Genomic DNA, 20,213 nt, shown 5'->3' on the forward strand with positions numbered 1-20,213 from the left:
ACGTTTAAATAGCATGGAGTTTTTTAAAAACTATCAGTATTTTTGCGCTTTTAAAAACTAAATATATATTAAAATATCACTTGGTGTATGTTTTCCTCTAAGACATTAATGCTCAATTAAAAGTATTGAACAATTTTTAATGTTTTAAATGTTATATAAATAAATAAAAATAATAAAAATATATTATTTGCAACCAAATAAATAAAAAAAATTGTGTTATGTGTTGTTTCTTACAACCAATTTTAAATACATATTAAATTAATAAAATAAATATTAAGTACTTATAATTAAAAATTTGATTTTTAATGTTCTTCTTTGTATGGTGAATATATCAAAAAAATAATGTGCTTTTTTATCATACTTATTGAAAGCTGTAATAAAATTATTATATTAATAATGTTGTTAACTATCGTTTTATTAATCATTTTTAAATTAAAATGAATTGATTTAATTAAAATTTAATTTAAACACACTGAAGTAAAATCGAAAAATTCAGTATATTTTGTATTAACTTTTCAAATATTTTATGAAATAAATCATATTTCATTTATCTTCTAAAGTTCCTTTTTGATGAATACAATATATATAATAATGAACATTTTTTCAAACATTAGTGAGTGCTGTAATAAGATTATTATGATGAAGATATTTAACTATATTACCATTGTTGTTGACTAACACTTTATTATTTAAAATTTAAATGAATTGATTGAGTTTTTATTACTGAATAGTTAAAAATATGTACAAAATGCAATAAGCATTTTATTAACTTTGCAACCTTTCCTTCGATTTGAAGTATTTATAAGCCCCGCTGCAGTCAAATGAACTGCCAGTCCGGTGGTCGTAGTCATTAATCAATTTAATGCACTCCGCCTGGCTGATTAAAATTGGGCGCATGTCGCGTCCAGTGAACCAAATTAAGCCCTTGGGAGTGGCCCCAGCCGCCCAATCGAAATGCCAGCTCATGTCCGGGGACATGGGACTTGGATTTGGATGTGGATATGGACATGGACTGGGAGTCTGGGAGTCTGGGAGTCTGGGAGACTGGGTGACTGGAGCTGAGACCTCTGGACCGCCCGGGCGACAGGCGAACAAAGTGTGTGTCAGTTGCAGTCAAGTGGAGCCATAAAGCTCCCCGATCCCACAGATCGACGGTGGCGATGGCGATGCCGTGTCAGCTACTGCGATCAGTCACTGGCGAATGGGTATTGGATTGGGACTGGGATTTGGATTTGGATATGTGGATATGTGGATGTGTGGATATGGTTGTGAATTCGGTGGTGGGCGGTTGGTTTTCAACTATGGATTTATGGCCTGCCCAACGTCAGCTTAATGAGCGGTCTGCATCCATAATGCCGGCCCAAAAAGACGTGAGCATTGAAAAAATAGTGAAAAAATACAGAAAAAATAAAGTAAAAATAGAGAAAAAATAAAGAAAAAATAGAGAAAAAGTCAATTGGATTAGATTAGACGGCGCAGCTGTCGTGACAGGTTGAGAGCTGAGTTTGGAGTTTGGAGCTTGGAGCTAGGAGTTTGGGAAACGGGCACGAATGAGAATTTATGGCCAATGCCAGCCGAGCTGGATCTCGGCCAGATTCAGAGCTCTGGCTGCATGCAGGGTACGCAATATGTTATAATGACTTCATTACACACAAAAAATAAGCAACAGGAGTCGGAACGATGGCTGGAAAATGGCAATAAAAAGCCAGGCTTTGTTTTGACTTTTTCCCCAGCCAAATTTGGCCGCTTTGATTCGTCGCATAATTGGCAATTATCGTGGCAGATCGAGACGTGGGCGATAATCCCCTCTCCACCGAAACCCCTTTTTCGTTTTGCTTATTTATTTATTTATTTTTATTTATATTTTTTTTGAGGTAGCACGCAATCCCTGCGGGTTGTCTTTGTGTGTGTGTGTGGCAGTAGCAGGATTTATGCACTAATGTGGCTCATTGTTTATTGTTTATTGAGCTGTGGTGGGCATGGTCAGGTGCGGTTTGCGGCCATTTATTAATTGCAAATCCATTCACTTTGCCTCCAGTGGTGCGCGGCTTTAGCCTTAGGCCCACAAGTGAATGGGGGAAAAAAAAAAAAAAAAACACAGCCAAACTCCTGCACGCACATTTGCATTTTATGGCTGAAATTAGCGTCTAATTGGAGTTTACACGCTGCATATTTTATTCGTAAATAAATTGTGTTTTTGCAGCGCCCGCTTTTCGGGTGTTTTGGTTGATTTTGTGTTTTTTTTTTTTGCCAGTTGTGAGTTGCCAATTGCCAATTGCCATTTGCCGAATTTGTCAGCGTTTCTCGCTCTCTCAATCTGAATAGGCCCGAAGTCAAGTGCTGCGATCCGATCCGATCCGTTCACCACGCACTCACACTCACAGTCACACTCATACTCACACTCATGCTCATACTCACATTCACACTCATTTGCGGGCACCTGCAATGGCTGCTCGAATTTGGCCTATGCGGCGTATGCGTGATTTATAATTGCAAGCCATCAGCACAGGCATACACACCACAAACACACTCGCACACACACTCGCACACACACATACACACACACACCTGCACAGGTGCACGCAGTAGGCGTGTTCATTAGTCGGCCTTAAAACGCACACACTTCCAAAATGGCGACCATATCGCCAATCCGCCACATGGCAAACTTATAAATTGAGCAACCAAAAGCAAATCTTGAAAGTGACACAAATCGCCCGAGTCGCAGGTGGCGATTGCTCAAACTCTAACTTGGATACACTCGGTGAGATCAGCACAAGTTCCCAGGAGCCTAATCAGATCAGCATATTCTTGTCAAAAGGCACGACTTATGTGAAACATTTATAAAAGTACGGAATCAATAAGGTTGAAAAATTATACTTAAAGCACTTTTGAAATTCTAAAACAATAACAAACTTATTAAGACCCAATATATTTTATTTTGCGGAATATAGTTATATGATGCACCAGAAGACAACTTTTTAATTTTACATTTACAGCAGGTGAAATTTATACATAGTTTGTGCTAGAAGACGTTGAGCATAACTGAAGTCCTTAGCATCCACACATAATAACTAAGCTAAGTAAAGCTATGTTGCGAAATGTATTTCCATATGAAATTCAGGTTATCAAGTGATATAGAAAATCGGATAAATAAATTAAAAACATTTTTTTGGAAATTAAGATGTCTAAAATGGAGAAACTATAAGAATAAAATTTTAATTCGGCCAGTGTGCTTACCAAAGCCTATTAAACTTAAATCTTTTAATTAAAAGTGAAAACAATAACCTAAGCCCCTTTAAATATTTTTGTGAAGCTCTGGTTAACATTTTTATAAAATTTATAATTTTCTCAATTCCTTTGCTTTGGAATTACAATATAATATAATGTTTATATTCTTTATCATTTTTAACGAAGGCTTATTGTCGACAGTTTCCGTGGTTAGCAGTGAATTGAATCTAGGGATTTACTGGGTGGACCGCAGTCTAAAAGGTGAAACTCGAACTACGTCACCAGATACATTTATGGAATTTGCACCTGCACAATGTGGAAGTGTCTGTGGGATTTTGCCCGAAATCGGATGCTTTGCATGTCGTCAGGTCGGAGGCATCTCAAGCATCTCTGGAGCTTCTCCTGCTCCGTTTGCAGCATGTTGAACAAGTGCTTGGTAGCTCGAGATCGGAGTTATCTCGAAGAAGTGGCTCCGGTACCGCTGCCGAGTGACAGGCGGTGGCTACCAGCGGGCAGCTTGAAATCCGATACGCCATTTGCTGCTCCGAGTAATCCCAATGCGATTCGAGGCGGCTCGCAGTGCACTGCCCACTGTGGGCTAGAATTTTCCAATTAACTTCGCATTAGCCACCGCCCAAAGTTAAGTTCTGGCGACTTGCGCCGAGTGTTTATTCATATTTCGCTGCTTCTGCAGCCTGTCAGTTGGGGCCATGTAACGTCATCCGGGAACATGACAGACGCGGTCTAATCCCGCAGCCACCATCCACATTTACACTCACATCCACATTCACACCAGCGCTTGGCCAGCAGAATTATTAACGCCATTAACGGCAATAGAAATATTTGTGCAGGCCGCCTTAAGGCCGTCTTAAGGCCCCCGAACCCCGAACCCCCAAACCCCTATCCCCGATCCTCGATCCTCTTGTCCCGCCCAATAATGTCCAAACGGGTTCCACAGAGGCAGAGGCAGCGGCAGAGGCAGAGGAGGAAATTACAAGTCATGGCTACAAGCGCCTGCGACTGTGGCCCACAAATGTGACTAATGGCATTTCTGAATGCAGATTCAGCCGCGGATCCACTTGGGATCCCGAGGAGGGGCCATGCAGCCAACTCCTTTTCAGTTCTTTAAGTTTATAGGCAACAATTTTTAACGCCTCGCCAGGGAGACCAATGTTACACTTGCAAAAAAAATCAGTTGGGGTAACAAATACATTGCACAAAGCAGTCAAATTGCATGTCTTCTGTTTAAAATATTATCCAAATTAACACAACTTTATTTTTTATACTAAAATTAAGAGTAGCTGTCTGTTTTCTTAATTTTATAAAGTCAAGTAAAATATTTAAAATTATAGAAATCAATTAATTGATTCTGGTTCTCCAGTTATCACCCAAATCTTCTACTATTTAAGTAATAACAATCACAAAATTGAGATCTTTTTAAATATATTTATATATAATTTTAATTACTTTTGAATACATATTTTCATAAGGTTTATTTAAAAACGGTAACTGACTATATTTTTGTAATGTCAGTTCGTAATCAGAAAGCCTAGGCGATATTGCTTTGGATAACCATCCAAATTATAATATTCTTAGCTGTTCACCCCACAAAATTATTTTTTTTTTGTCAATACATAATAAAATGATGTATTTTAAAATATAATAACCGGGGGTAGCTGAGTAAAAAAATAAGGAAAACCAATGGTAAAGAAATATTCAAAGTTGAATTGGCCATAATACTATATTTCATTATCAACTAAAACTCTTCACACGATTTTTCAATTAAGAGACACTTTTTTTTGTAATACAAATACAATTATTTTAAAAAAATATGTTTGTAAAACTCAGAATTTTCTTCGTGTGCAGCAGATTCCGTGTGCGTGTGCTTTTCTGCAGCGTCATTAATTTTGCCATGAATTGACAAAAACATCATAAACTACTTGTTGAACAGAAAATCCACTTCGGGCGACAGCATCCCAGCATCAGCATCCCAGCATCGAGGCATCGAGGCAATCCAGCCCACGCGCCAATGGAGCCCAGCTGAATCTGAATTTGAATTTGAAGTGGAAAGGAGTGAGCCAATATCAGTGTAAGCCGGGAAAGTAGGGGATCGGATAGGGAGTTGGGATTGGTATATGTGGACTATCTAAAGAGGTGGAGTTGGGAGATGGGAGATTGGAGACTGTTGCCGCCCGGCAGGCTCATGTTCGAGGCTCCGGCTGCCTGTGCGTCTGTGGGGAGCGGCTGCCTCATAAATATGCCAATGACTTGGCCCCCGTCCTCCGACTCCTCCGATCCGCAAAGTGACCTGCAGCTGGAGGGCTTATACCAAATTAATGAGTCCGAAGAATGCAATCTCCGCTTGATCAGGAGAGGAGGAAGGAGTGGACCGGATAGCGGTGGTAAATTGGACAAACCTATAACTGTAACTTGCAGTTTGTGAGCCAATTTGAGTTCCACCTTTTATGTGACAGGGAGTAATGGTAAACTATGTATTCCCAATCACAGTCGCATGGTGATTCAGATTTTTCTATAACAATGTATTCTTTAACGACCATTTAAAGAACCGCATCTGAAGTTTAAAATTGAATGTGTCCATCTAGATTTGGGAATCATTTTAAAGGTATGACGAGTATGACTTTCCATGACTTGACCATAAGTTACAATACTTTTACGATCTAAACAACAAACTGCAATATTTTTTTTCGGCTGAGTACGTACAACTCATTCAAATCTCAAAATTATTATGTTTCATATTTTGAAAGCCAATCGATAAAAATTTTTTTTACAAGTTTTCCATCTTTTAACAGCCCTTTAATTATCAGAAAAATTCTCAAGAAATAGCACTCTAGATTAATTTGTCGTGTTCAGAAGAGGTTCCCCAGTGATTCCCACATCGCCAGCTTGCCCTCTTCCTGCTGACCCACACGGCGTATGCTCAACGTTAATTAACGTAATGATGGCTGGGAACGCAAACGATCCACAATTTAAGCCAACAAACATTTACAAACAGGCAACAGCAATTGGATGTTTAATGGATAGCGGGCACCGATCAATACCCTTACCTCCCCCCCTTCCACCCCTCCCCTCCCACCGCACACAAACCCCTGCGAATCGCATCTCGAAAAACAAGTAGCCGACAGGAGAGCCGGGCAAAAGGTAAATCGAAGCCGAGATTAATAGCGATAAGGCTATTGATTAGCATTTTAGCCACTGCCATTAGATGGTGGCAGTGTAGCTGCAAAAGATCTGCAGACGTTGTAGATGCTATCACTCCATGGACAAGAGGAGGAGGAGGAGGAGGAGGAGGAGGATGGAGGGATCTCGAGATCGTAAGGTGTTGCAGGCATGCGATGCGGAGATAATTCAAGCGGATGCTAGGCCAAAAACCCGACTCCTCGGCTGATCGAAAATTAAGCGCATGCCGGCAATTTGCATAAAAGCAGTTTAATGTTTAAATGTTTTATTGAATCGAGTCTCGATTACCAGGCCAAGCAAGGCAATGAAGCAAGGGGGAGAAAGCCGAAATGGAGGCGACTCTAATTTGCAATGCAAATCTGGGGCTGCTGCAACTAAACCATTTGATCCGGGCCCAATCTCAAGCGATCCTCTCCAGCCAGAGATGGCTATTTGTAAGGAGCCAAGCGAAGCCGGTTTTTTAATTATGAAAAAAATCGATAAGTTATCATGGTCGATGGGGGGAGGAGGGGGGATGGTGGCCAAACAGAACGTGCGTGCTCCAAAAGTGGGAAACGCTGCTCCAAAACGCTGATCAGTTGTCAATCAAAGGCGACGCTGATGCTTCACACTCGAGTCTGCTGAGGATCGGGGGGGCAATCAGGGGGGGGATAAAGGTGATCGGCGATCGACGATCGGCGATCGGTGGTCGGTGGACACTGGACATGGAACCATCATCATTAGTCGCTGCCGGAGACATAGAGACACGTTTAATCTCGGCCGACGTGCGGCAGCAACAACAGTTGCAGTTGCTGTTGCTGTTGCAGTTGCAGTTGCAGGAACAGCTCTAATTGCGGAATGGCAGCTGCAAAGTCTGGAGTTCGGAGACCAGAGAACAGAGCCCAGTGCTCAGAGCTCCGTTCTCCAAGTCGAAACCTTATCCAACTGTCAGCGGCAGTCAGCGGCGCAAAGTGACGCCTGATCTTGAACTGGTTCTGCCGACCGATCGCTACGCGGTGGTCCACGGTGGTCCACGGCCATCAGAATCCCAGACAGCCGCATATGCAAGTAGCTCCCGTCGCCACACGATCATATCCAATCCAATCCAATCCAATCCAATCCATATCCATTTTCATTTTCATTTCCATTCCCTCTTGGCCTTTCCAATTTCAATTCCGCTGTCGATGCCGAATTTCCAGCCCTGCTGTGACCAAATTGCGTATCGAGTGATCACCAGATATCCAGAGTTTCGGGGTCCGCCGAGGTCTACCACATGCAGTGTCATTACTCGATTGGCGCAGGAAATCATAAATTAAATTCGATTGTTTGACAAGGCTCGCGAAATGTTTCCATTTGAGCCATAAGCGTCGCCCCACTCCACTGCATTCTGCGTTCGTCTACACGGGGGGAAATCTATGTATCGCCAGTAATTGACACTTCGAATAGCAATTCCTATTATAGTTATAACATCTTAACATCACATTTCGAACCCCTTTACGTGTACATTAAAATTAAAATTATTTTTGGGCCAAAGTCTAAGTGCTTTATAAATTAAATCATTTTGTGAGTAATTTGTTGTTCTCATTTACACAAAGAAATGTTAAAGAATTACATAAATTATTGTTTTTATATCAAACTAACCTCATGAGTTGGACGTTAAATTAAGTTCTGAATGGTTATTTACTTATTTTGTTATCATTTGTAATCATACCCTAAGTGGCTAATTATCAATACTTAAACATCTTTCTTACGTTTATTAAGCAAAAATAAAATTTACAAAAATTAGTTCCTAATGGTAAACAGTTTGTATATGATAGTAAAATACTTATTTTTTCTCTGTGGCGGATCGGATATCGCGAGCTCTACAATTAGTACTACATGCAACTGCAACTGCATCTCCTGCGTCCAGTGTCCAGCGTCCAGTGTCCATCGGACTCCGACAGCTCCAGTCGGAGGATGGATCCAAAACGGGCAAGTGGCCGGCGAGCAGTTCGTACATTCGTGCAATGTTGGCCAATGCTCCCCCCCAAAATTGGCGTGCAGCGGAAAAATGAGACAACGTGATCCAAAGACTCTCCAGCGATCCAGCCGCCGATTCCAGCTCCAGCTCCATGCAGCACGCACATAATTCATAAATGTTGCCACAGCCACAGCCATTGCCATCGCCATCGCCATAGCAGCTGGCGGGGATCTGGAGGTATCTGCATCTGTATCGGTGTCTGCTGGGCTGGGAGATGCATTGGCACGCACTTGGCCAGCTCCACTCTCCATCCTCCATCTTCCAGTCTCTGCTCGCCGCATTGGCCATCAACACCAATCGCCAAATGGCGTTCGTGTGTGGCAAGTGACACACGAGGCGCTGCAGCACAGCTGGATGCGTTCTCCTCATCCACTCGCATCTGGATCTCTGAACCAGGTGGTTGAGGATGTGGATGTGGATGTGGATGTGGTGTGCCAACAATGCCTACAAATGGGGGCCATCCATCAGAGCCCCTGGAGTTGGATTCCCACAGCCGGGAGAGCTAAGATCGGGATAAGTGCCAAAGCCATTAAACATAATTCTCACAATGAAAACGGAATTTGACTTCATAATCCCTAGTTTACGCTGTTAAAAGACTATAATCTATTGGTCGAATATGGCTAAGAAAACAATGCATATATCATTTTATCAGTCAAGGGACAACAACTTTCGAGTAAATCTATTAATATATATGTATATAAAACCAAAGAGAGCGGAATTTGTATGCTTCTTACTTGACTTAAAAATCCATAGTTTATGGTGACAAGACTATACAAAATTGGTAAAATATAGTCAAGAAAACACACTATATATCATAAAATTAATAAAGAGATAAGGCAATTCTAGTAAATCTATTTACAAATCTATTCCCACAACGAAAACGGAATTTGTAAGGTACTTACTTGTCTTCATAATCCTAGCTTCATGCTGTTTAAAGACTATAATATATTAGTTAAATATTGTTAAGCAATCAAAGCAAATATTATTCGATCAAACAAGAAACAACAATTATCTAGTAAATCTTTTTAGAGCTATTTAATGTCTAAGGTTGTGAGCCATGAATTTGCTACTCAAAAGAAATCAAACATTAACAAGACAATTTCGATAATGCAGTTAAGTTTATTGCTTCTCGTTTAGTTTAGCTTAGTTTCACATTAGTTTAGCTACGCACTAGACGACGTCGTTCGTTCGCTCGTTCACACTTTAAAACTTAGGTTAATCACTAATAGCAGAATGGGTGGTCCTTAGCTCTACAAGTGGTTAGATCCACTCGGGCCGCTGCTATGAGCGGATGCTCCCCAGCAGCGGCGTGCTCTCGGCAGCCTTTGAGGTAATCACGGTATGGCGGGATCCGGAGCCGGAACCGGATCCAGCTGCAGACGACGGAGCAGCCGACGGTGGCCTTGGTGGCCAGTGGCTCGGTCCCGGACGCTCATCCTCCGCCTCGTCGATCCGGGACTGACGCGCCTGCCGCCTCTGCTGGCTCAGTTCGTGCAGATAGAGGGCGCTCAGGCACATGTCGGCCACGCCCACGTTCAGGGGACTGCGGCCCACGCGCGGCTCCAGTCCGCAGAGTCCGTAGAGCAGGGTGTCCGACGGACCCTCCAGACGGCCCTCGGCCCGGCTGAGACGCAGTCGGCGCATGCTGTCCAGCGGGCCCACGCTGGCGGACAGATTCTGCTGCAGCATCTGGCGGAAGTCGCTGGCCGCGACGGGGAATCCTCCGGAGCCTGGTCCCTGTTGCGGACGCAGCGATTGCGAGATCTCCAGCTGCTGGGGCGTCAGCTGGGCCGTCAGCACCGAGTTCGCTATGGAGCAGTACTCCGCGCCCATGGTGCCGAACGAGATGAGGCTGTTGGTCAGCGGATTCTCCTGAACCAGCGAGGTCTTGGCTTGCACCAGCTCGCCCACGGCGTGCTCGCGGACGCCGCGCAGGAACTGCCTGGCCTCCTTGGGCATCTGCCACTCGGGATTGTTGAGGGTGAAGCGCACCAGCGACATCTCCGTCTTGCCGCCGGCCAAGCTTTTCTGCTGCTGCGGCTCCTGCTGTTGCGGCGGCTGCTGCTGTTGAGCCGCCGGCCGGGTCATCTCCTCCAGTTCGCTGGCCAGCTGCCAGTCGGGATTGCCGTGCTTGCGCACATCCATCTGGGCGAAGGAGCAGACATTGCCCACGCCCCGCACGGACACCGTGAAGGTCCTGAAGAAGCGCACCAGCTCAATGGCCTTTGGCCGGAACACAAAGATCAGCACGAAGGGCGTGACGAACGGACTGAAGATCTCGCTGAGCAGGTAACCAGCCTTGAACTGGAAGAAGTTGCTGAACTCCTGGCGAACGCGCGTCGTGTGCGCCTGCTGTCGCCACTCGGAGGGCAGGTAGTGGACGTGCGCCAGAATGGCGGTCATCAGTTGCTCCGGGCACCATATGAGGTTCTCGTCGGGAATGAGCGTTCTGGAGACCACACCCACGGCCGTGAGCACTGCGATGATGGTTAGCACATGCTCCACCTGGAAGACATGCTCCTCGTAGATACCCAGTCCCAGGATGAGCAGCAGCAGGCCTCCACTGATAAACAGCAGATTCCGGGCTATCACAGCGGCCAGTGGCGAGGAGAACGAGCTGAGGTATCGGTCCGCATAGTCATAGGCCCGATTCAGCCTGGCGTCCAGTTCGTGGTCCAGCTCGTTGAAGTGGCGCAGATAGAGGCGTCCGTAGTTTGACCAGGTGCGCAGTCCCAAAGCACTTGGCTCCTTGCGCAGGATGTTTGCATAGGAGAAACTGAAGTAGATCAGCTGCCACACGAAGATCAAGGGGGCCAGGAGCAGATTGAGCAGAGCCACGCCCAGGATCAGCTTGGAAAGGCGCTGGGCCAGCTCCGTTTGATTGCTCCTCACCGCAAACTCATCGCGCAGCTGCCAGTTGTTCTGGAAGGGTGATCCCGGGCCGCGGAACAGGATGAAGTCAATGTTGAACAACATGCCGCGACTGAGCGAGACCACTTCCCCGTACAGCGGTATGTGGAATCGCACGGGCAGCAGCTGCTTGTTCATCAGCGCCACTAGGTAGTTCTTGAAGCGCAGCACCCGGTGGTAGATGTCCAGTTCAGTGAGCGACTCCTTGTCGATGCACATGTGCTGCTCGGCCTGGACGCGCCGGATGCGCTGCTGCACCTCGTGCCACGTGAAGTTGTCCAGGTCCGTGTCCTCGATGTGAAGAGCGGTCTGGTAGAATCTCCGGATATCGGCGTACTGCGTGATGTGGTAGACCATTTTCAGCACCCGGATGCCCAGGTAGATGGCGGCAATGAACACAACCAGGTAGGTGATCCAGCCAAAGCTGGCCACGCACTCCCCCGTGGGGATGATCACATCGGATATAGTAGTCTTGGTGGGATTATCTCCCCCGGGCAGGGCATCGCCAAAGAGAACGTCGAAGCGGACGCAGTGCGTCACGAAGGCCAGCAGCCAGACGACGAAGCCAAACTCCAACACCTGCAGCATCTCGTCCAGCACGATCACCCGGAATCCGTGCTTCTGCTGGTACTGATACATCCGCGAGAAGAACGAGTCCAGGTCCTCGATGTGGTTCCATCGCGCACGCCCCGTCTCCGGAACCATGTGGATCATGACGCCACTGTTCCGGGGCGTGTCCTCGCCCTCGTGCTCCTCCAGCGCCTGCTCCATCCCGTGCTCGCTGTGGGGGTCCAAATCTAAATGCGCAGCAGCTGCGTTCGCTTTTGCGTCTTGTGTTTTTGCTGGGCCTTGGCCTGCGGAGGGAAGCTGCTCCAGGAACGGACTGGCCGCCTCCTCGGCCAGGGAGCGGTAGTTGATATGGGGGCTAGACATCGCCCAACGTCAAGGTCAACCGTGCTGCCTATTTATATCGTTGTATAGTATAAGTTGGAAAATTCTTTGTTGTTTGATTCTGCTGAACCTTCCCAGCGAACAGCTGATTCTGAGCAGGGTAGTGTTGGCCAACGGCGAAATACTGGGTAAATAATGTGTAGGCGGGCTGACGCAGTACCTGCAGGAACGCGTTCACACTGTCATTCCAGTTGCAGAAAAATAAATATAATAATAACAATTATAAGTATGTCGGTCATTTAATTTTGAGCCCCAAATAAAGGCTAGTATTTGTAGTAGTTTATTTATAAGTAGTAGCCTTAATTTCTGTTGTTTTCTTGATATTTAAGTATTTAAAGCAAGCGATCCAAGAGACATTTTTGTAAATCCAATAAATCTAGTCACTAACACCTACACACTTTGGTGTGGTTCAATATAAAAAACAATTTTTTTTTTAATAATCAATTTAAAATTTGTGCTTTTAATGGTTCGATACTTATATTGCGAATTTCATTATTATTTTTAAACATATCTGTTCAATTAGTGAACTAAAAAGTCGCTAATGTCATTTTCAAACTGCTGTAAGATATGCGCGCAGTCTGAACCGACTAAAACTGCAATCAATGATAGACTTGGGAAGAGTTGGCAGTTCTGTCTCGCATTTGTAAACAAATTTCTCGAGCTCCTTAATAAACTTTACAATTTTTAATCAAAAACAGACAAGATGGGTAAAAGACAACATCAAAAGGATAAAATGTGAGTGCCTTAAAGAGCCACAAGCATATGAGACTGAAAATGAATTACTTTCTACAGGTACCTCACGTACACGGAATGGAGTGAGTTGTACGGCGGGAAAAAGGTGGAATCCGCGGAGAACGACCATGTCAAGTTCAAGCGGCTTCCATTCGAGCACTGCTGCATCACTATGGCGCCCTTTGAGATGCCCTACTGCGACCTCCAGGGCAATGTCTTCGAGTACGAGGCCATCCTGAACTTCCTAAAGACCTTCAAGGTGAATCCCATCAACGGGCAGAAGATGGACTCCAAGTCCCTGATCAAGCTGCACTTCCACAGGAATGCCAACGATGAGTACCATTGCCCCGCCTTGTTCAAGCCCTTCAGCAAGAACTCGCATATCGTGGCGGTGGCCACCACGGGAAATGTCTACTGTTGGGAGGCCATCGACCAGCTGAACATTAAGACCAAAAACTGGAAGGATCTGGTTGATGATACGCCCTTTCAGCGCAAGGACATCATCACCATACAAGATCCTCAAAGGATTGAAAAGTACGACATATCCACCTTCCATCACATCAAAAAGAACCTGCGAGTTCTCACGGAGGAGGAGCAGCTGGAGCGGAAGAATCCCGGCAGCATGCGCATCAAGACTATGAACCTAGAGACCAAGGAGACGCTGGCACAGCTGCAGCAGGACTATCAGCCGGCGGAGGAGGAGCCCTCCACCTCCAAGCGCACAGCCGATAAGTTTAATGCCGCCCACTATTCAACTGGAGCGGTGGCCGCCAGTTTTACATCCACCGCCATGGTGCCCGTGTCCCAAATAGAGGCGGCAATTATAGATGACGATCTGGTAAAGTACGAGCGGGTTAAAAAGAAGGGCTACGTTCGTTTAAATACCAATCATGGCCCCCTCAATCTGGAACTCTTCTGCGACCAAACTCCTCGAGCCTGCGACAACTTTATTAAGCACTGCGCCAATGGCTACTATAACAATGTTATGTTCCATCGATCCATTAGGAATTTTATTGTAATTTCGATCCCTTAGCCAAATGCATGATATTAAAATCGTTTATACTTTAGGTGCAAGGAGGCGATCCAACCGGCAGTGGTTCTGGTGGTGAATCCATTTGGGGCAAGAAGTTCGAGGACGAGTTTAAGCCAAATCTCACGCACACCGGCCGAGGTGTTCTCTCCATGGCCAATTCTGGACCCAACACCAATGGCTCTCAGTTGTGAGTTGACAAGTATTCATTTTCCCAAACATTGCTTATCTATTTTCTACTTTGCAGCTTTATAACCTACCGCTCCTGCAAACATCTCGATGGAAAGCACACCATTTTTGGCAAGCTCGTCGGCGGCTTGGACACGCTTCAGAAGATGGAGAACATCGAGGTGGACAACAAAGACAGACCCATTGAGGACATCATCATTGAGAGCTCTCAGGTCTTTGTGAATCCCTTTGCCGAGGCAACCGAACAGTTGGCCAAGGAGCGCGAGGAGGAGGCGGCCAGCAAGGAGGAGACTGTCAAGAAGGAGGAGCAGCAGAAGCGCTTGAAGGAGCCCTTGAAAGTGTATAGGGATGGTGTGGGCAAGTACCTGAAACTACAGGCAGTGGCCAAGAAGCCGGACTCGTCGCTTTCTGCCACCCAAGCAGCCAAGAAAAAAAAACTAGCAAATGGTTTTGGAAATTTCTCCAGCTGGTAGTCGTTGCCCTTGCAAAAATTAAAAAAGTTTAAGAGATTGTATGTTGGTATAAAAATATTGATATTGACTATTTATCAGTGGATTCGGTTCCTCCATCTGTGCGCTCTCTATCCTGCCAGCTTTTCTTCATCTCCTGCAGTTTGCCTTGCCTTCGCCGCCGCTCCGTTGACTTCCTCTGCTCTTGAGTCTTGATCTGCGCCGAAATCGAGTGCTCCCCATTCAAATGGACATCTAGTTTCTCCAGCAACAATTTTCGTGCCTCTACCCGGTTTTTGGATGCCAATCGATGAGTGTGACACTTGATGGTGATATTGGTGGGCAGGTGACGCAGGAACACGCAGTTCGAGGTCTTGTTCACGGCCTGGCCACCTGGTCCACTGCCGCGCATGAATGTCTCCTCGATTTCGGACTCCTGTAGCGTGGGAAAGCGTGAGTAGTCAAGATTAGCTGTGGATTTGCAGCGCACAGCAGGCGGAGGAAGGGCCAGATATCGCACCAGACCTCTCAGCATCCTTACAAAATGCGACCCTTCTTCAGCAGGGTCTCTCCGCGCTAAAGTATAAGAATAATTTATATTTTAAGAAGCTGTTATGAAATACGGCAGAGTTGTTTACCTTAAAACTAAACTCTACTTCTGCCGGATTTGTTAGGGATCGGTTGTCCCGGAACTCATGCCGTACTCTGCCCAGAAAGTAGTTCTTGTCGGTCAGCTTTAAATGATTGCCGTAACGAATTAAATGTTTGTACAAACGCAGAATTTGCTGCCGCGAAGGTTGAAACATTTTTGGATTTTGTTATTTTTTTGCTCACATGTGTGACGCAGTGTTGGAAAATGCGGAATGCGAAAGATAGGTTGGCAGTTCCGTCACAATCAGCTGTTGCAGCCCGCGATCAAAACAAAAACAATGCCGATAACGAAAACAATTCCAAAAAAGACGATTTGATAAGATTGAAAGTGTTTAGTGAAATATATACAATTCGCCCAATCACCATTACAAGTTTGTAGCTAAGACTACAGTCGATTTGCAGTCTTTCGCTTCGCACCCAATAATTATTGCAGGCTATTTAAAATGTCTGATTAGTTTTAATCTCTACAATTACGTTAGGGATATGATTACACTTTGGGCAACTTGCCCACATCAATGCCATCGTCAATGGAGACCCCAGTCAGTTGGCTCAGTTCTAGCATTTCCTGGATCTGGTGGGCTACCTCCTTGTCCACTACTTCCCCGCCCTGTTTCATTGTGCGTTCGATAAGCTCCTCATTGCTTGTTTTCCTGGCAAACATCTCCTCCGGCGACATGTCCAATGGCTCCACCAAAGTCATGAGGAAACTGCTAGATATGGACACACTGTACGGCAGGAAACGCACGTACTCCTTCAGAAGCTCCGCGCGACTAAAAAAAAAGGATTATGTTAGATCATAATTTTGATACATACATAATGTATGTATGTATATATGTACGTACATGCATGGGTGAAAAATATCAACTATCTTATCATTTCGAACGTGCCTGGTTTGATTAAAGCTGATAGTGTTTTTATCAAATAAATAATCAATTTCTTGGTATTAACAAAATATGCAATCATGCACATTTTTTTTTTTACCAAACATTATTATTTTGAATTTAAGTAATAATAATACATTCATTATAAGGAACAAAAATTAGCGGTTAAAAGTAAAGGTTTTTCAAATGGAATAGTTCAAATGTTCCTGTAATTTTAAGTGCATTATATTTTGTGATCGTATTTTTTGTTTTTGTTTTTTTATATTTAAAACTTTAATATAAGGTCTATAATTCAAAAGTATTTGAGGGTTCAAGAAGATAATATTTAAACTTAATTTTTAAAAACATAAAATTTTGTAATATTTAACTCAGGTTTAATATACCATTTTTAATATATTCTGGCTTTATACACAATTTTCAGACTCACCTCATGTCCTTTGGAACCTCCACCTTGGCGTGATTTCTATAACTGTCATATAGCGCCGTGCAGTATTTATCGAAGATGACATCAAAGTTGGGATAGCGCACGTCGGCGTAAATGGATACGGCCAGAAAGACAGCGAGATCGATCATGGGCGAGGAGACACGCAGGGTCTGGTAGTCGAACATCATGATCTCCTGCGGCACCTCCTTGTCGTTGTACCTGTAGGCCACGTTGTTCCTCACATAGTCGCCATGGCAGAGGGTGGCCAGTGGTTCCCTGGGCGCCACCCGTTGCCTGCCATATAGGTTGTAGTCCGTGATCAGGAAGCATAAGTTCTTCACAAACTCCTCGTCAATCTGGGGCTGAAAGGTGGCCACCGCCTTGGCCGCCCTTTTGATACTCGTCTTCATGGTTAGTTCCCACTCCGGATGAATCACATCGGAGGCGTAGCGCGATTCCTTTAGACCGTGGGTCAACTTGTCGAATAGCTCCGGATTCGTGTGCTTCATGGCATAGGCAAAGCCATGGAACTGGCCCAGGTAATCCACAGCAATCAGGGCATGTTCCAGACTTAGACCCACCCGATCCTTGGTCACGCGCCATCCCTGCTCCGCAAAATTCTCCAGAATGGCCACTGCCGAGTACGGATTCAACTCACTGTAATAATACTTGGGTGCGGCAAACTTTCCGCCAGCCAACTTCTGTATTTCGGGAAGAATTTCCGTGTAGAAGTTGATCTCGTTGCTGAAGAGAGCTCCAAACTGAATGGACTCGTAAACTTTTGGCGGCATCATAGGGGTTTTCTAAAAAACATGAATTTCAAACCAAGATAACGATAGATTGCTTGATTATCATATTGCCTAATTATCAATAAACTAAGAGGTTTGAGAAAAGATTAAACAAAAATTCCTATACCATTTCACAATGTTTGCCAAAGATGCATTAAATCGGTTCTCTTGATAGACTTATCAGTGTTTTCCGCTGAACAACAAAACTGGCATATGTACACATGTATCTTTATCCGTAAACGCAGTTACGGGGACTTATACTATGCACTCTTAATGGGGGTGTGCACTGAACACACTGCAAAAATTCGGTGACTGGGGTACTGTGATGAAATTACCCCATTTTTAGAATTCCAACACCCTGCCATTTAATTATTAATATTATTGTATGCGGTGATCAAATTGCATTACCTTAACGACCATTTTTCGTTGGAACTTTTCACCGTCGTATTCAAAGTTTATGGTAGTCCGGTAGCAGAAGGTGAGCATAAATGCCTCTGTAGGTCCGATCACATCGATCTCGACGTGTTCCACCCGGAAGGTGTTCGCCTTGGAGTCGCTGTAGTTGTCCACCAGTCGTCCGTTCTTCAGAATCTCTGGGAGAATCGTCGATCGCAGCCACTGAGTCTCCGTCTCGATCTTCGACATTGTGAATATATAGGTACTTAATAGTCGTACAATTCGAACCGCTTGACTTCCGGCAAACAACTGAAAACTTTGGGATACTTACAGTTCATTTTGTACTCTCGAAAAGCTCACGCTCAATCTGAGGCTACACCAAATCCGATCAATTAAGAGCGGCATCAGAAAGCTTTCCAATCAAAGAGCGTACAAATCTAAAAACAAAAAATATATATACAATCAATAATAAGCTTCCATGTTTTGCTTTTGAAATGGTTTTTCCAAGTTTATCTCTAAGCTTGCCAATGATTTGTTGTCAAAATTGTTTTGTTTTAAAGCAGATGCAAGTTCACCGTTGATGATGCCTCTTAATTGGTACTTACTGAACATGACCGGGTCCTTGACCAAAACCAACACCTATGTCCGAAAGTACACGGAAGGATCGGAGCGCAGTGGCGTGATCAGCACTACACCCAAAGCTCCGAAAAACAGAGGAGCTTCGTTCAAGATTACAGAATTGGACAGAATATCTGCTGCCTCCGTTTCATCGCGTAAGAGCAATCGCTCTGGTGGCGACACAAAAGTGGCCAAGAATTCGCCAACAATCGAAGCAGGACCTTTGAAAATTAAGTTAAAACCCAAAAAAGAGCCAGTCGTCCAGGATTCTCCACAAATGCGGCAGTTCTTCGACGAGGTGCGACAGCGGGAGCTCAAGGACTACTACCGTCAAATGAGGGCTGCTGAAAGGGATCCAAAGGAGACTTTGGAGTGTCCACATTGTGGTTTGCCAAAGCGTGGAAAAGGGGATCTCACTGCGAACATTTACTGCAGGGGAGATGAGAGCTTGAAGGGAAAAATGGTTGAGGATTGCGATGGGTTGAGGGACCTCACTTGGTTGTGGAACTCCTCCACGGCTTACTCCCACTTAGCACTGAGTTGTGAATGCGGTGGAGGTGGCTCCACTACCTAGTAATCTATTATAATTCTTTATTCAGGCATTATTATGTTATATAACCTATATGTTATACATAGATGAGATAAATACAAAAAATCACATGGGATGACCCCCTTAAGAAATTACATAAAGCAAGCTATGCCCTTGTTGCTTTCCCCCTTTGGCTTTGCTTTTCCCTTCCACTTCTAGTCTCAATTTGAAGTCCAAATCTTTCGTACCAAATCGAATCGAACCCCCGGGTATCCCATATCCCATGATGTTTTCCGACCCCGCCCAGGAGACAGTGGCGACACAGACGGAGCCGCAGGCGATTCCGCCGCCCGTCTGCACTCCGCTGCTGATGGTGGACGAGGATGGACGGAAGCGGTACTGCTACCACGGCGGCAAGTGCAAGTGCGCCACGTGTGCCAAAATCCGGGCGGAACAGGCGGTGCAACTGGACCGCGAGCTGTTCGCCTACATACCGCACTCCAAGCTGAAACTGGAAGTGCCCATGCGAATGGTGAAGCCGAAGCAGTACCGCCTGGAGGCCCGGCGAGCTGCTCCGGACATGGCCAAACGCCTGCAGGAAGACCACGAGAGGCTGAGGGCCGAGTACCCCATTTACTACCTTCCGGACAGGTACTTCAGCGACAAGTTCTACGAGTTGCCCGGACCGCAGCACAAGCAGACCCAGACGGACATCCCCATCGGACGCTTCGGCATCGAAGGCTGTCCCTGCCCCAATAAATCACTCTGCTACGATATGTAGTTGTAGTCCTGGGCAGGATTCGGGTTGGGCATGGAGGTATTAATAAAAACTGCCACGGGAAATCCAAATAATTGGCTTTTAATGTTTCATTGCGCTGGTCTTAATCTAATTAGAAGTAGCGTGTTGTCAGCTATGTGTTTATAAACTCGGTCAAATTTAATAAGCTACACTTATAAAAATAAAATTTTGAAATCTTCCCTTTTAATTCAGCCAGCATTTAAATCAAGCAAAAAAAAATTTATTTTCCAGAAAAATTGGAAATTGAATATAGAGATATAGAAATTCCTCCTTGATGTAAGCTTTCAAACAAACAACTTTCTTCAAAATACAAAAAGTATACCAATTTTGGTTTTTTTTTTGGTATGTTTGTTTTTAAAGGAAAAATATCCCTAAAAAATAGAAAAGCAGCTTTTTGGAACGGTTAAAGACGAATAAGAAGACCAATAACATTATCAATAA

At 44.7% G+C, this 20,213-nt stretch overlaps 7 protein-coding genes across 7 annotated transcripts; 3 read left to right on the forward strand and 4 right to left on the reverse strand.

Moving 5' to 3' along the window:
- Positions 1 to 9,524: 9,524 nt before the first annotated feature.
- On the reverse strand, positions 9,525 to 12,367 carry LOC108137975 (autophagy-related protein 9A). The gene has a single exon (XM_017259944.2). The coding sequence runs from the start codon at positions 12,266 to 12,268 to the stop codon at positions 9,707 to 9,709; it is 2,562 nt and encodes an 853-aa protein (XP_017115433.1). The 5' UTR covers positions 12,269 to 12,367; the 3' UTR covers positions 9,525 to 9,706.
- A 536-nt stretch (positions 12,368 to 12,903) lies between these two features.
- Positions 12,904 to 14,767, forward strand: LOC108137970 (RING-type E3 ubiquitin-protein ligase PPIL2). The gene is made up of 4 exons (XM_017259939.2): positions 12,904 to 13,021; positions 13,079 to 14,033; positions 14,087 to 14,238; positions 14,296 to 14,767. The coding sequence occupies exons 1-4, from the start codon at positions 12,990 to 12,992 to the stop codon at positions 14,708 to 14,710; spliced, it is 1,554 nt and encodes a 517-aa protein (XP_017115428.1). The 5' UTR covers positions 12,904 to 12,989; the 3' UTR covers positions 14,711 to 14,767.
- On the reverse strand, positions 14,747 to 15,221 carry LOC108137973 (probable peptide chain release factor C12orf65 homolog, mitochondrial). The gene has a single exon (XM_017259941.2). It carries the CDS (start codon positions 15,219 to 15,221, stop codon positions 14,778 to 14,780), a length of 444 nt encoding a protein of 147 aa, XP_017115430.1. The 3' UTR covers positions 14,747 to 14,777.
- Positions 15,150 to 15,545, reverse strand: LOC108137974 (MIEF1 upstream open reading frame protein). Its single transcript, XM_017259942.2, has 2 exons — positions 15,325 to 15,545; positions 15,150 to 15,262 (listed from the first exon to the last, which is right to left on the reverse strand). Exons 1-2 carry the CDS (start codon positions 15,490 to 15,492, stop codon positions 15,224 to 15,226), a joined length of 207 nt encoding a protein of 68 aa, XP_017115431.1. The 5' UTR covers positions 15,493 to 15,545; the 3' UTR covers positions 15,150 to 15,223.
- A 229-nt stretch (positions 15,546 to 15,774) lies between these two features.
- LOC108137972 lies at positions 15,775 to 18,146 on the reverse strand. The gene is made up of 3 exons (XM_017259940.2): positions 17,839 to 18,146; positions 16,646 to 17,445; positions 15,775 to 16,107 (listed from the first exon to the last, which is right to left on the reverse strand). The coding sequence occupies exons 1-3, from the start codon at positions 18,073 to 18,075 to the stop codon at positions 15,825 to 15,827; spliced, it is 1,320 nt and encodes a 439-aa protein (XP_017115429.2). The 5' UTR covers positions 18,076 to 18,146; the 3' UTR covers positions 15,775 to 15,824.
- Positions 18,147 to 18,351: 205 nt separating this feature from the next.
- Positions 18,352 to 19,076, forward strand: LOC108136784. Its single transcript, XM_017258150.2, has one exon. The coding sequence runs from the start codon at positions 18,407 to 18,409 to the stop codon at positions 19,016 to 19,018; it is 612 nt and encodes a 203-aa protein (XP_017113639.2). The 5' UTR covers positions 18,352 to 18,406; the 3' UTR covers positions 19,019 to 19,076.
- A 94-nt stretch (positions 19,077 to 19,170) lies between these two features.
- On the forward strand, positions 19,171 to 19,818 carry LOC108137911. Its single transcript, XM_017259852.2, has one exon. It carries the CDS (start codon positions 19,257 to 19,259, stop codon positions 19,752 to 19,754), a length of 498 nt encoding a protein of 165 aa, XP_017115341.1. The 5' UTR covers positions 19,171 to 19,256; the 3' UTR covers positions 19,755 to 19,818.
- Positions 19,819 to 20,213: the final 395 nt, after the last annotated feature.

This window comes from Drosophila elegans, unplaced genomic scaffold, assembly GCF_018152505.1.
Source record: "Drosophila elegans isolate 14027-0461.03 unplaced genomic scaffold, ASM1815250v1 contig_183, whole genome shotgun sequence".
NCBI lineage: Eukaryota > Metazoa > Arthropoda > Insecta > Diptera > Drosophilidae > Drosophila > Drosophila elegans.

What these genes read in the sequence shown, in the direction of transcription:
- LOC108137975 (XM_017259944.2), bottom strand. Translation starts at nt 12,268, where the DNA reads ATGTCTAGCCCCCATATCAACTACCGCTCCCTGGCCGAGGAGGCGGCC.
- LOC108137970 (XM_017259939.2), top strand. Translation starts at nt 12,990, where the DNA reads ATGGGTAAAAGACAACATCAAAAGGATAAAAT. An exon ending in CAACATCAAAAGGATAAAAT is followed by an intron (nt 13,022 to 13,078) that starts GTGAGTGCCTTA and finishes TACTTTCTACAG; the next exon opens with GTACCTCACGTACACGGAAT. An exon ending in GATCCATTAGGAATTTTATT is followed by an intron (nt 14,034 to 14,086) that starts GTAATTTCGATC and finishes TTTATACTTTAG; the next exon opens with GTGCAAGGAGGCGATCCAAC.
- LOC108137973 (XM_017259941.2), bottom strand. Translation starts at nt 15,221, where the DNA reads ATGCTGAGAGGTCTGGTGCGATATCTGGCCCTTCCTCCGCCTGCTGTG.
- LOC108137974 (XM_017259942.2), bottom strand. Translation starts at nt 15,492, where the DNA reads ATGTTTCAACCTTCGCGGCAGCAAATTCTGCGTTTGTACAAACATTTA. An exon ending in AAGTAGAGTTTAGTTTTAAG is followed by an intron (nt 15,263 to 15,324) that starts GTAAACAACTCT and finishes CTTATACTTTAG; the next exon opens with CGCGGAGAGACCCTGCTGAA.
- LOC108137972 (XM_017259940.2), bottom strand. Translation starts at nt 18,075, where the DNA reads ATGTCGAAGATCGAGACGGAGACTCAGTGGCTGCGATCGACGATTCTC. An exon ending in AACGAAAAATGGTCGTTAAG is followed by an intron (nt 17,446 to 17,838) that starts GTAATGCAATTT and finishes CATGTTTTTTAG; the next exon opens with AAAACCCCTATGATGCCGCC. An exon ending in GAGGTTCCAAAGGACATGAG is followed by an intron (nt 16,108 to 16,645) that starts GTGAGTCTGAAA and finishes CTTTTTTTTTAG; the next exon opens with TCGCGCGGAGCTTCTGAAGG.
- LOC108136784 (XM_017258150.2), top strand. Translation starts at nt 18,407, where the DNA reads ATGATGCCTCTTAATTGGTACTTACTGAACATGACCGGGTCCTTGACC.
- LOC108137911 (XM_017259852.2), top strand. Translation starts at nt 19,257, where the DNA reads ATGATGTTTTCCGACCCCGCCCAGGAGACAGTGGCGACACAGACGGAG.